We start from the raw sequence: 15,353 nt of genomic DNA, 5'->3' as shown, positions 1-15,353 counted from the left end.
TATCATCATTTCTCTTTTATTTCACAAGTGTTATATTATTGTTATTATTTTTTGACGTGCTCATACAATGTAAAGTTGTTCTGGCAATAAAGAATCTTGAATCAACCAACAATTATTTTATAGTTGTAAATTATAACATGTGAACAAATGATTGATTAGGCTTTTGTTTATGTATGTGCATGTTATAACGTACGGTAGCCTTAAAGAGTACATACACATCGATTTTTGGACGTACGATTCTCTGGCGTCCTCATAAATTCTATCAGAGTAAACAGATTATGTTTGTCATGCTATTGGAATGTATGAAATCAGGGCTACTTATTCTTGTTTGTAAAATAGAATAAATTATAGTACCCTTTTAATTAAAATAATAGATCAAGAATACAAATTATAACAACAAATTTCAGTGTTCACACCATCTTAAGGTTATAAAATAAATACAAGAATACAAATATGAAAACAACTATTACTTCCCTTGCCCTATTACCATAGGTAAGGAAAGTATTGCTTTCCAAAAAAAAAATTAGGGTACCCTATTTTCTAAATTTCTATACGTTTCAAGGTCCCCTGAGTCCAAAAAAGTGGTTTTTGGGTATTGGTGTGTGTGTGTGTGTGTGTGTGTGTGTGTGTGTGTGTGTGTGGTGTGTGTGTGTGTGTGTGTGTGTGTGTGTGTGTGTGTGTTCCGTTAATCCCAATTAACGGAATGACTTGAAATTTGGAACTTTAGGTCCTTACACTATAAGGATCCGACACAACAATTTCGATCAAATGCAATACAAGATGGCGGCTAAAATGGCAAAAATGTTGTAAAAAAATTTTTTTTTGCGATTTTCACAAAAACGGCTCCAACGATTTTGATTGAATTCATACCTAGAATAGTCATTGATAAGCTATATCAACTGCCACAAGTCTCATATCTGTAAAAAATTCAGGAGCTCCACCCCATCTATGGAAAGTTTGATTTTAGATTTTCTATTATCAGGTCTGGGATATAATTTAAACGAAAAATTTTGAGTGGAAAAGATTGAGCATGAAAATCTCTTCAATTAAATGTCTTGTAACATTTCCACCCAAAATTGAAAATAAGCTTGAAATTTGAGAAAATGTGATTATTCAATTGCAAACTGTTGGCAGCTGTTGATTCTATTAAATCATTCACTATGAAGAGATAGCAGACTTCGTGTGTCTCCAGCGTTATTGTTCTGTCAGCTGACTCATATCATTGAATAGTAAGTAGACTTGAGATGCGCGGGAACACTAGCATCAGGTGATCATTTTTCATAACGGCAAGGAAAGTTGTGTGAGTGGGCCACACCAGATTTTTTTTTGTGTTCAAACCATCTTAAGGTTATAAAATTAATTATAAAAGAAAATGTGTATTCTTAATCTGTTATCTTATTATTCTAAGAAAAGGGTACTAAAATTATTTTTAATTAAGTGTCAAGTTCTGTTTAATCTAGTAGAATTCATGAGGACGACAAAAAAAATCTGGTGTGGCGCACTCACACAACTTTCCTTGCCGTTATGAAAATTGATCACCTGACGCTAGTGTTCCCGCGCATCTCAAGTCTACTTACTATTCAATGATATGAGCCAGCTGGTGACAGGACAATAACGCTGGAGACACACGATGTCTGCTATCTCTTCATAGTGAATGATTTAATAGAATCAAAAGTTGCCAACAGTTTGCAATAAATTATTGATATACGGTAATCACAATAAATTTATCGAAGTTCGAGCTTATTTTCAATTTTAGGTGAAAATTTTACTAAACATTAATTGTAGAGATTTTCATGTTCAATCATTTCCGCAAGAAATTTTTTGTTTTAAGTGTATCTGAAGCCTGATAATTGGGATTCTAGAATCAAACTTTGCATAGATGGGGAGGAGCTCCTGAAATTTTCACAGGTATGGGATTTGTGGCAATTGATAGAGCTTATCAATGAATATTTTAGGTATGAATTTGATCAAAATAGTTGGAGCTGTTTTTGAGAAAATCGCGAAAAACCATGTTTTTGACTGCATTTTTGCCATTTTAGCCGCCATCTTGAATTACATTTGATCGAAATTGTTCGTGTCGGATACTCATAGTGTAAGGACCTTAAGTTCCAAATTTCAAGTCATTCCGTTAACTGGGAGATGAGATATCGTGTACACAGACGCACATACACTCATACACACACACACACACACACACACACACCACACACACACACACACACACCACACACACACACACACACATACAGTCCAATACCCAAAAACCACTTTTTTGGACTCAGGGGACCTTGAAACGCATAGAAATTTAGAAATTGGGGTACCTTAATTTTTTTTGGAAAGCAATACTTTACTTACCTATGGTAATAGGGCAAGCAAAGTAAAAAACATAGGTAGCTACGTACAAAAATCGATGTGTGTACAGGTAGAGGTAGCTAGCCTTTCTATCTACTCACTAAATCTGATCTATAATTCTAGAATCCTATCTTCTAAACCATCTGATGTGATAATTATTATCCACCATTTTCTTTACGTTACTCTATTTCCCTATTCTTTCTCTTAATTATGACTCTAGAGATACACTCTACTTATTAAACAATATCCTATTTATTCATAGAAACTCTTTAGGATAGAAGAGCAGGGAGTGGAAGTGTTAAATGTTCAGTGATAAAACTTGAAGAACTCAATCTATGATCCTGAGTGTAAATAGGAAATGACATTGGGTAATACGGCAAGGCAGAACATTCAAAAGGATCTCTCTGCTGATAAAAGCCATATATGAATCTATATAATAAGAGAGAGTAGGGTTGTGTTTGTTCGCATCAAAACATCATGTCAACTTGTGGATTGCATACAGGACAAACGGGAATGATTTAGATCTCCAAATTTTGCACATAGATTCTAAAAATATCAATCTCGTGCACCTCCAAGCCTAAATTTCAATTTTCTTTCTAGATTTTTCAGAACTGATGATCAAATTTCATTCATGGGACATGAATACATAACATATATGTTAATATAGAACTATAATCTAGAGAGACTACCTCTTTGAAACAGATGGTTAAAATTGGCAACTGAATTAATAACCAGTCCAATTTTGTCAGGTTGGCATTAATAATTTGAGGAAGGTTTCTGAACAAGATTTGAGTTCGGTCACTTTATAAGGTTAGCACCAACTTGGAAAACTTATCTATAGAGGATAAGAGCCTGAGGTTAATGATAAAGGTTACTGTTACAGATGATAATTATTATTATCATATGATTTCAATACATTAGTTACCAGAACGTTAATAACAGTTTAGAGCCTGTTCACATGACAGCGAATTTACGTTCGGTTGTCGCTCGGTTGCCGGGCGGCTCGATATACTAGAGCAGGCATGAGAGCGTACACCCATGTCTTCAGTCAACCGAGCGGTTTTGATCAGAGCAGTAATATAGTGATTAAGTACATAGATTAAGATATTCAGATTGAGTATAATAGATGTTGTACCTAGCGTAAATTGCTGTCATGTGAACAAGCTCTAAAGAACTGGCTCATACACGGCAGGGATAGGAAAATTATGTTTGACGCATCATCACGTCTGAACTACTCAACTGATTAACTTGGAATTTTGCATATAGATTCTTAATTAACCGAGGATGGCTTACAGGCCTATTTCAAACTCTTCAAGATTCCACTTGGTCAAGTTTTCATTTTATCAAGATTCAACATAGACCCTTGCGGAGCACAGGTTACCTGCTAGTCAGATCTATAATATATTCTAGAATCCTATCTTATAAATCATCTGATATGGTAATTATTACTATCCACCATTTTCTTCACGTTACTCTATTTTCCTATTCTTTCTGTTAACGTCGAGCGCTTAGCTCTAGGGACAAACTAATTCCGCTAGATCGCTGACCAGCTGTACTATTCGCATGCTGCCCGAGCATAGCAGGCGTAAAACCGTGCTTTAAAGGTACACATACCAGCGGCTATTATTGTGTCTATAAAAGAAGTTTAAGCATCAGCTTTATTCATCAAGAACAGCGCTACAAGTTGCTATGAATTTGAAGTCTATAGAACTAACATTTGATGTGAAAAAGGAGTTTAAAATGCAAAAAAATTTAATTTTTTTCAGATTTTCAAAAACAAAGTTGACGTAATTTTTGCTATATTGAAGAGACTTGTATATTTTTCTCAAATTTTTCTGACCAGTAGTTTTTGTAGGATATGTGTATCATCTGCCTTCAAAAAAGTGACTTTTGAAGCCCTATTGTTAGCTAACAGAAGCTGATGAAAATATTTCAATTGCATAGATTATGTCCTAAGAACCTGTCCAATTGATTTGAAAAAGAAAAAAATTTTGGAAAAAAAATTATAGAATGCACAACCTTAATTACGACTCTAGAGTTTTATTATAAAATGAATTTTTTTATTATAAAAAATTTTACTTATTATAAAATGGAAGCTCTTTGATGTGTCTATGGTGAAGCTACGTTTACACTAAAGTTATTAACAAAATGTTAATAATTTAAACATTATAGATTCTATTAAATTGAACATAACTCACCATAAACATGATAAACATATGTGTTTGTCAAGTTCCTTTCAATCTATAAGGATTAAGTTATTAACATTTTGTTTATAACTTTGGTGTAAAAGCAGCATAACCTTTTGGTGTGATAATACATATTACTAGTAGAATGGAACAGTAAGCAATGAAGTGGCGTTTACATGTGTGGCGTTTACTCACCCCAATTATAGCATTGAGCTCAGACATGGTGACCTGTTTCGCCCGGTCTACAGCTGTGGCCACCTGCTGTTGATGCTGTGGATAGATAAATGTATTCATAGATAAATGATTCATAAAAATCTGTGGTTTTTGACAATTTTCTTAGTTTCTTATTTTAATATGAATAATTACCACAATATCAACTTCTCAACTACACAAAAAATTGGAAATTAAATTTAAAAAAAAATATCATTCAATGATTGTGTATCTTTCAATGAAAAAAAGAAACTAATTAATAAATGCTTGAGCTGATGTGCTTGTTCATTATAGTAAACTGCCTTCTAAAAATAATTTGATTAAATAGTGAAAATAATCCGGGCGCAAATGTCATTCCGTGGTCATTTTTGGGTAACAGCCGTGGAAGATGTCTCAATTTCTTCGTTAGGTCTAGCATAATAAGGATCGTGATGATGATGATAAGTCGAAATCACAGGCAAACACCTCGGGAACAAGATGGCCGCCAAAATCTCCAGGGTTTTGCTATATCGTTTGTTTTTCAATAACCGTTCAAGATATTCAACCCTTTTTCAAGACGAAAATATTTTAAAAACCTTCCTTTACAATTTTTGTTCTATAAAATATTCCTCTAAAACGCATCTTTTTTTAGTTATAGCCTTTTAAAAGCCCAAAAAAAGTTTTTTCTAATTGTTTTCACATTTCATTCCATTGTAACTTTTTTCGAGATACAGAGAAATTTAGAGCGTTTTTTCAACTTTGGAACGATATATCTTAAAAATGAGTTCTCCAGCGCCCTCAAAAGAAAACCCTGCACGGTTTCTGGTGCATTTTTCCATATGCATCAGGTAACAAGCTAGAACTATAAAATCGATTTTTTCATGACTACTTCAAGATAGAGACTTGCAAAATGGTCTCAATCTCTTCGTTACAACAAGCCGAATAAGAATATTAATGATGGAAACAACGAAAATATTCGACATCATTGAAAAATTCAAGATTACGGTCATTATTGACAGAAATTTTTATATCGCTTGCTATTTAGTTATTGTGCGAGATATCGGATTGGTTTTACCACCAAAGTATTCAGAATTAACCAAGCTATGATGTTCGAGAGAATTGACTCATTTCGTCTACTCTTTTCATGATTTATTAAACTTCAAAAACTTGAAATTTTGGGGACAATATTTCACTTTCCACCCTGTAAAAGTATTGGCAGTAGACATACACCAGTGTTATTGGCACAGTGTTCTAGAATATTTCCGAAGCTTCAAAATGACATCTGGTTGGAGGCTGTAAGTTCATATTCCACGGCTGGAGCGTCATCGGAAAAAGAGTAAAAAGTACTGTTTGCAGCGGAAAACGCTTTTTCCACCAAATGCCAATCCCAACAATTAAAAAACCGTGTAACTCATGGCTCCTTTTTTGGGCTTTTGAAGGTTATAACTGAAAAAATATGGGTTTTAGAGGAATATTCAATAGAACAGAAATTGTGGAGGAAGGTTTTTAAAATATTTTCTTCTAGAAAAAAGGTTGAATATCTTGAACGGTTATTGAAAAACAAACGATATAGCAAAACCCTGGAGATTTTGGCGGTCATCTTGTTTTCGAGGTTTTTCTTGTGTTTTCTCGACTTATCATCATCACGATCCTTTATGCTAGACCTAACGAAGAAATTGAGACATCTTCCACGGCTGTTACCCAAAGATGACCACGGAATGACATTTGCGCCCGGACTAAAAAGAAAATAAGTGGCTACCATTTCTGGTTGGCTTTGGTGACATTTTATAGGCACTTGACAACATACTTTTATATGTTTTACATATGTATTCACAAATCTATTTCATGAATAAATGTCAAACCGTTAGTAAATTGGTCTACTGAGAATTAGTTTATAGTAAACTTACCTCTTGTGCTAAGAAGGGTAAAACTTGAGCTATTATTGCATTCAACCGTTTAGCTATTTCAGTCTGTAACAGGAAAAACATATATTAAACTTTACTTTGAAAGATAAGTTTGAAATGTATACAATCCTAGAAATATTCTAATCAAGATCTACAGCTACAGATGAAAATGTCACCAGTAACAAGTTTCCAAAGGTGCACAACCTTCATTTAATTTTTTCTAACCATTTTTGACGACACTACAGTCTCAGTCTAATTTTTTGGATGTGAAAGTCGGAAAATGCTCTAGACATGGGTAATAATTTTATTGTCATAGTCATTCAATTTCAGCTGTTTTACATCAATGAAATCAAGCCGGTAAACAGCTGATTGTAGAACAAATAAACTTATGATTCTCATTACAGCATACTGTACTGTAATAAAATCATATGTTTTCTTTACAGTCGAGTATGTTTCCTAGTTCAGAATTTGGAACAGCAAAACTGCCGCCTTTTAGCGCTCCAGGTGGATGTTTTGTCAACTACAATCAAGAAATTCCTGATTCGAAACTTGTAAACTAGGTTATGTTTATAGAATGCATGTAGTAATGTCAGCACAGGCAGTTAATGTTTTCTGTTTCTCAATTATTCTTTTCTAGATTGTTATGACAAAAAATAGTGTAAGTTACTTGGACGTGAATGTCTTTTGCAGTGCTCGAATGAAATTCTAGTCTCGGCAAACGCCTCGACTAGAAACATCATTCTCGCCTGCAAAACGGCCCTTCCCGTCCTTGTGACTCAAGATACTATTGATAATTATTTTTCCAAAAGTTAGACTCAACTATCATAGCACTTTACATAACAAGTCCGGTAACGATAATTTACCGCATAAGTATGATTGTTTCTGCCCAAAACGTAGATGAGGGCAGAATTATAATACGAATGCGGTAAATATGTTACCGTACAAGTTAAATACAATAATTTTTGTCATACTCATCTGAGAAAGAATAATATTGCTGAGAAACAGAAACCATTACCTGCTGCTGCTTGAGCTACTGCATTCTATAAACATGACCTAGCCCGTAGCGCCTAGTTCATAACAGACAGACCCTTCGAGCTCAAATAAAATAATAAAGGCCTAAATTATAAGATTTCAGATGAGTTCATAAAGCTTGAAACTCCTTAAATGAGTTCTTTAATTATTTGAGTTAATATATTAATTACTCAGATGATATTAGGACGAGTCCCAACATACTCGACTGTGAAGGGAACATATGATCTCTTTACAGTATAGTATGCTGTAATGAAAATCACATGTTTTCTTGTTCTGCAAACAGCTGTTTACCGGTTTGATTTAATGCATGGAACAGCTGCAATTAAGTAAGTATGACAAAATAGTCATTTGTGCAATTAGTGTGCAAAGTGACAGTTTGCTGTACCAAATGAAACGTTTACGCACAAGCCATAGGCGAGGGCGGAATGGTTTCTTGAGTGCAGCAGAGGAACTTTGCTCACATATTTCACATTAAATTTTTCCTACTAACCATCTTCCTACTAACCAATTTTGCTTGCTAACCATCCGCGCATGCGCAGTAGATTTACTTTACGCTCCCAAATCATTCGCGCATGCGCAGAAGAGTTTCTTTACGCTCCCTAATAAGCTGATTGTAAGCAGCTTGCCAAAAAGTCAGATCTTGACCTAAAACGTCAGTAATAGTAACTCCGCCGATATAAGTAATTTAACAGGTTTGGGCAGTTGTAGAAAAAATTTTGTATGTAATTCGCGCGTAATGCATCTTTATCGCTCTTGAAAAATTATCACGCTCTGCTTCGCGTCGCATGATAACAGTTTTGCGCGAGCGATAAAGTCGTGCATTACGCTCTTAATACATAAATAGCTAAACTAGTGATAAACTAGTGATAATCCAATTGAAAATTAATAATCGATAATTTATTCAAATTAAAAATGAAATTAATCCAATAAATTTGAATAATTTTGAGTGAATCTTTATTTCTAAGTAATACTTTGCGCACTAGAGTGGAAAAGTGATTCTTTGCATTCTGTAATCAGTGCAGAAATGGTCATAGAAGAGTCTAGTGTCATATCAGTGTAGGAAGTGAAATAGAAGAGTCTAATTAATATCATGTTTGTCTTCATAGTTATAGAGAAGATATTTATTATGAAACGATAATCCAAATTAAATGCTGTAAATCACCCGACTTCTGCTACTGCAAATATTGCCAATAGGGTGATAACAGATGGAATTTCCATCTATCTGTTTACCCTGTTGTCAATATTTGCAGTAGCAGACGTCTTTGGGGTGATTTACACCATTCAATTTGGATTATCGTTTCATAATAATTACTAATTAAAAATGTTTATTCTTCCCAGATATTTTCAACAACAAAATAATAAGGATAAACATGACATAATAAAATTTTACTAATAGGCCTATAATAAAACTGTGAATAGCTCAGAACTCAGTACTCACTTGCTTATGCATTTCCACATTGAGTCCATATGACATTTCATAATACTGCAAAAGAGATCAAGTTATTAGAAAAATAATACAATTTTCTGAGTTTTGATTCAGATAAAACGACTATAAATATCAAGAAACATGATTATTATGAGGAATATTGAGCTCCAAAAAGATCATCAAATATCTGAATCTCTCTTTAGTCATCACGTGTTGGAAAGTCTATAAAAATCATTGCTAATCTCAATGGGAGGACAGTTTTGGTGATGATGATTGAAACCAAAAATTAAGTGTTTTTGTAAATACCATGAGCATTGTTGTCACGTGTACCTGAAAATCTATAGTGAGGTCCACGTTCTAATGGCAGTGTTTGATTAGCAATGGTATTGCTAACCTTGTCTTTCATTCAAAAAATTGGATAGTGCTATCTCTTTCTGTCTTTGCTCTGTAGCCAGATCGTCTTTTAACAATGTAGAATCATAAATTAATTAACAAAATATTTAATCCTAATTATGTCAATCCATTATGAAATTATTGAAAAATATAAATTCTTGCTTAACAAAATATAATTGATAATTTTAAACGAAAATGAACAGGTAACATTACATCAATAAACCTGTATTAGCTACCGTCTATAGCAGGAATTGACAAGAAAGAGGATCGGCAACGTTGTTCTCCTATCTTTCTCCACTGCCATTATTATAACGTGGACCTCACTATAGGCGTCAGGGTTTTATTATTCAATCTCAATTGTAAAAAAACTATTATCCAATCAATGAAAAATATATTTTCTCGAATAAAATGAAATAATTATTGATCATATTAAACACGAATGAACAGTAATTATTACATAAAATATGATTGATTATTTTAAACGAGAATGAACAATTAATCACATATATATAACAGTATCAGATATCCTTTATAGAAGACAGTGGCAAGGCAGAGAATCGGCAAAGTTGTTCTCCTATCTTTCTTCACTGCATTATAACGTGGACCTTAATATAGTACCGTACCTATTTCATGAATGCATTGTTTCAAGACGAAACAATCTCACAGTGCCATGAAATTACAGTAATTTTCTCACCTGATGTTCTTTCATCAATTCACTCTCTCACTCTCACTGAATCCTCCCACTCATTCCCACTCCCTCCCAATCCCAATCACTCACTCACTCTACATCTCCCTCTCACTCCATTCACTCACTCAGACTCTCTCCCACTCACTCTTAGTCTCTCTCTCTCTCTATTTGGTAGAGAGTTAGTGGGGAGGATATTTTTAATATTCTTCCCAAAGAATGGACATTGATATGTCCAAAGCTCCGCCAATTTATGTAGATGCATAACAATATGATTATTATCGATAGTTATTATATTACAAATTGCTTTTTCATATCATATACAGTTCAATAGTTATTTTCTTAGTCTATATTATGTAAATTCATCTATAATTTTGCTGTATTGTAAGCTATTGTATATAAGTGTATAAGCCAGTATATATTGTAATCTACATAAATGAAGTACTCAATCAATCAATCAATCAATCTCTCAATCACTTGGTAAAGAGTTACTGGGAAGGATATTTTTAATACTCTTTCCAAAGAATGGACATTGATATGTCCAAAGCTCCGCCAATTTATGTAGATGCATTACAATATTATCTTTTATAGTTATTCCAAATTGCTTTTTTCATAACATATACGGTTCAATCATTATTTTCTTAGTCTATATTATGTAAATTCATCTATAAGTTTGTAGTATTATAAGCTATTGTATATAAGTGTATTAGCCAGTAAATCTACATAAAGTACTCAATCAATCAATCTTTCTCTCTCTCTCTCTCTCTCCCTCTCTCTGAATATTGTATTCACTATAACTCATTCTAATATGATTCATCTCATTCATTCATCCCATAATTATAAGATTCAAATCAACTAGTTCTTAACTTATTAAGTAGAGTTTCCTATTTAAACATTACTTCGAGTTATAATTCCCAACAGCTCTATTCCAAATTGATTTTCTTATATCATTGTACCGTTCAATAATTATTTTCTCAGTTTAATATGTTAAGTAAATTCATTTAAAACTTTGCTGTATTGTAAGCTATTGTATAAGCCAGTATATATTGTAATCTACATAAATAAAGTACTCAATCAATCAATCACACTCTCACTCACTCCCCCTCACTAAATCATTTTTGCGGTTCCCCACTAAGTCTCTCTCTTACTCATGTTTCTCATTTTCCTTCTTTCTTTCTATCATTCCCTCTTTCTCAATCACTTCCTACTATTGTTCTTTTATGTGAAATTCATTAATTTCGAATTATTGCGTTCTTTTATTTTCATGCAATTTCATACGAATCTTGTTTTCTCACTTCTAGATTGGAATAAATATAATAGTGATTCTAACTTCCCTTAACAATTATTGATAACAAATGATCTCAGTACAAAGACAGACTTCTGTCTTTCAGAAAATACAATTCTTCATTTCTTCTTCTCCTTTCACTTCTTCTTCTTCTTCTTCTTCTTCTTCTTCTTCTTTTTCTTCTTCTTCCCTCTTTGGGCCATTTGTACAGTCAAAGCTTAAACTGAATTTAATCAGCTGTTGGCTTAAACTCAAAATTATTAAACTGTCACTGTGCAAGCGGCCCTTTGTAACCTATTCAATACTACCACTAAATTTATCGGTTGAAATTAATCTGATCTTCCAAACTTATCTGCGAATTACCATTTTTACTCTCTCTATTTCTAAATACTTGAGGAGATAGGATTAACTAGAGTAACGAGTGAAATAAGTAGAGTAACAAATGATAATTCACAGTTGAGTTTGAACGATGATAAGATTCATTTTAACCAATACAACACACCAATCTAGTTTTAGCATGAAGTTGTTAGTCACTTCGTGCCGGTTGCAAAAAATCCGGTTGAACTTCAACCGTGATTAATTCCACGACAACCAATCAGAGAAGCCGTCTTATCAAAAAGGCTCTGATTGGTTCTCGTGAAATAGATATATTATGACATATTATGATAACTATATTATGGGTAATATATCTCGTGAATTCGATGAAGATATATTATGATTTAATAAATATTTGCGTTCAGAGTGAGTAACATCAGGTAATATCCCAGAGTGACTATCTTGTTAATTGTCGCTTACCAAGTAAAGTCTTTTTCTATAAGTCTTATTTCGTTTAGTTAAGTCAGTTTAAATTAAGTTAATTTATGGTGCAATAGACAAAAGAGAACAATCAGTTACAAAAATGAAGAAATATAAACAGAGATTGAGTTTATCAGAGATTGACAATGGTGTAATAACGGAAACCGGTCTTTCTAATTATCAATAAATCAGTGGATTTTTGACAATTTCTTAGTCTTTTTCATTCAATATGGATAATTACCACAATATCAACTTCTCAACTACACAAAAAGTGAAAATATAATCAGGTTAATTAAGAAATATAATTAGTGTTATTGATTGTTTTTTATTGTATGTAAAGGATTATTTTTATATATCCCTCGAATAGCTTACAGCTAGAGGGATTTTATCGCACTATATTGTTAATACTAATTGTAATACTCTTATTGTAATACTATTATTGCACTAATTGTAATACTCAAATAAATAAATAAATAAATAACTTTTGGCATTTGTGCAACCGGACCAAAAAGTGCAAGATTCAACTCTTGGTGATAATAAGAATGAATACAATTCATTTTTTATTCCTAAATATTGAAAATAATTGCTTTTCATACATACCATAACGTAATGCCTTTGCATTTCAGTCTTTTCTCCCGCTAGTTTTTCACATTCAACTTTTAACCTGAAATGTAAGGAATAATTTCAACCGGTTACTATAATTCATATCCAAATAATGATAATAAAAAATACAGTTTAACATAAAGCTTAAACTTTGGGCCATATGATTAAAGTTGAGCATTTGCTCATACTTCTAAAATATGGAGCATTTATGCTTCATTTTCTATAAATAAACGTGAGCGAAACCTTTTGTTCATGCTCATAAAAAAAATAGTTTGAGCATATGCTCAAAAGTGAAAGCTATTGCTCAAAATTCTATCAATAAACTAGAGCATTTGCTCAACTTTTGAAGCAAATACTTCAAAAAATGTGAGTCTAGTCTGGAGCAGCTTGTCACCTATTGCTCATAGTGAAATGGCTCAACTAGTTCGTGTAAGAGGAAATTGTGTCAGATACGATCACAACCAATAGTTGAGAGCTTTGAAACTCTTTTCAGATTCAACCATGATATAATATCACCATTATTCCTACAAAAGATACCTATCCGATATAAAGATAGCCATCACAGAATAGAAATAGGCATTTAAGGAGATGAATGTGTAGACGATTATAAGAAGGCTATTGAGATTATAAGATTATGTTGAGGATTATTATAGAGATGACATTTTTCACGCTGTTAATTCAAAATTCAGAACTCAACTAACCCGAAACTCAATTCATGGCTTAGACTTATAACTGATTTACGCATGACAGCGATTAACGCTCGGTTGTCGCTCGATTCGCAAATCGCTCGGTTTGCCAGCCTCGTACACATGACAGCGATTCATGAGCGGTTTGTGCTCGGTTATGATAAATAATTACTAGGTACAACATCTTTGTACTCAATCTTAATATCTTAATCTATGTACTTACTCTTAAACATATTATATTACTGCTCTGATCGAAACCTCTCGGTTGACTGAAGACATGTGTACGCTCTCATGCCTGCTCTAGTATATCGACCCGCCCGACAACCGAGCGGTTGGACTGGAGACTACAACCGCCGCGATTCGCCGGCGACTACTAAAACCGAGCGATGCATGTGTACGGCACCATGTGTTTCCCTATACCTGGCAATCGCTCGGTTGGTCAACCGCGCGACAACCGAACGTAAATCGCTGTCACGGTGTCAGCAAACACAATATTCTATACTTGAATATTTAGCGCTTACGTGAGCTATAAAAACAAAGTAAGGCCACAAAGGCGAATCAGCTGATGATAAATCTTTAAAATAAATGAACATTTGCTCCAGAGTTCGGGAGCATAAGGTAAGAGTATAAGGTAAAGCTTATTCATATAAAAATGCGCAAATGCTTATGCTTATGCTTCTACCTAATGCTCATGAGCAAAACCTTTGCTCCATGCTCATGAGCCTATGCTCTAGTTTCATTCATACGGCCTATCATCTGTTTTGAAACTTCCCAATGTCGATAAAAATTCTTGAATACAAATTGATGATGTGGAACTTCTCCACTATTGAAAAACACTGTTTTTGTTTTATCTCGGGATACTCCCGTGTTTCGGATAGACACGTTAGTCGTCGATCCCGGCTGCCTGAAAAGCAGTCGTTAGGTCATGTCAGAGGCCCTGAAATTGATCAGTTGCGACCTGAAAACTCTGACACCAGACCTGAGCCAGCCATGCCAAGCTGGATTTTCATGCTGAAATCAACACATCTTTAGTTGTAGTGCTAAGGCCGGCGGTTACAGAGCTCGACCGACCGTCAGTGCGTACGTCAGTCGCGCTTGTCTTTTCCATTGATATTCCATGGCTCCGTACAGAGCAGGACTGACGGCACGCATGCGCACGGTCAGGACCAAGCGTTTTATACAGCGTACGAATACAGTCACTCTACGCATAGCCTAGGCGTATATTTTTGCAGTCATTGAGTGAGCCTTTACGCGCCCACTGCTCCTGCAACCTGCAAGTTGTCATTGGTCGCTTCATTGTACAAGCTGGGTGATGAAACTTCTTATTTTATACTCTTTTCTAACCTTGTATTCTGCAGGCTAAAACCTATTTAATTTTAAATTCTTGTTGATATTCCTGAATTGAAAAATTTCAATCAAAAATAAATTGAAACTTTCTCAATTCAAAATAAATTGAAAATTCTCCAATTCAGTTATATCAACGGAAATTTAAAATTAAGCTGGTCCGGATGGTTTAAATATGGAGCTGTTCAAGCATGGGGAACTCTTTTTCAAACTTCTTCCTCCATTTGATAAATATGTGCTGTATTGAGGATCCCAGAAGTTAGAAAGTGGCTACAGTCAAATCGCTTTTCAAGAAGGGAGATATAGTCCAGTCACTACATACATTGGTGCTTGCAATTTATATATTGGTACTGATTTTTTAATATATTATTTGGATACATGAGAGAAATCCAGAACCAAATTCTTCATGCAAAATTTCCTTGTGCTAGATACAGTGGCCCAAAACCTCGTATTTTCGGCTCATTTTACAGTTT

The 15,353-nt window shown here is 33.9% G+C and overlaps 1 protein-coding gene across 10 annotated transcripts in view; it reads right to left on the bottom strand.

Annotated features, from left to right (window-relative positions):
* The window catches only part of LOC111053289 (protein groucho), a 107,339-nt gene that overhangs the window by 60,886 nt on the left and 31,100 nt on the right, over positions 1 to 15,353 (bottom strand). For all 10 annotated transcript variants that reach the window (XM_039435571.1, XM_039435563.1, XM_039435569.1 and 7 more), the window contains exons 3-6: positions 12,848 to 12,911; positions 9,102 to 9,146; positions 6,635 to 6,697; positions 4,734 to 4,808 (exon numbers count right to left, since the gene is read on the bottom strand). In XM_039435571.1, coding sequence (XP_039291505.1) covers positions 4,734 to 4,808; positions 6,635 to 6,697; positions 9,102 to 9,146; positions 12,848 to 12,911 — 247 coding nt within the window. The remainder of the gene's footprint in view (positions 1 to 4,733; positions 4,809 to 6,634; positions 6,698 to 9,101; positions 9,147 to 12,847; positions 12,912 to 15,353) is intronic.

This window comes from Nilaparvata lugens, chromosome 9 (assembly GCF_014356525.2).
Source record: "Nilaparvata lugens isolate BPH chromosome 9, ASM1435652v1, whole genome shotgun sequence".
NCBI classification, from domain to species: Eukaryota; Metazoa; Arthropoda; class Insecta; order Hemiptera; family Delphacidae; genus Nilaparvata; species Nilaparvata lugens.
The sequence above is the reverse complement of the archived record's forward strand: the minus strand, read 5'-3'. Positions and strand labels throughout refer to the sequence as shown.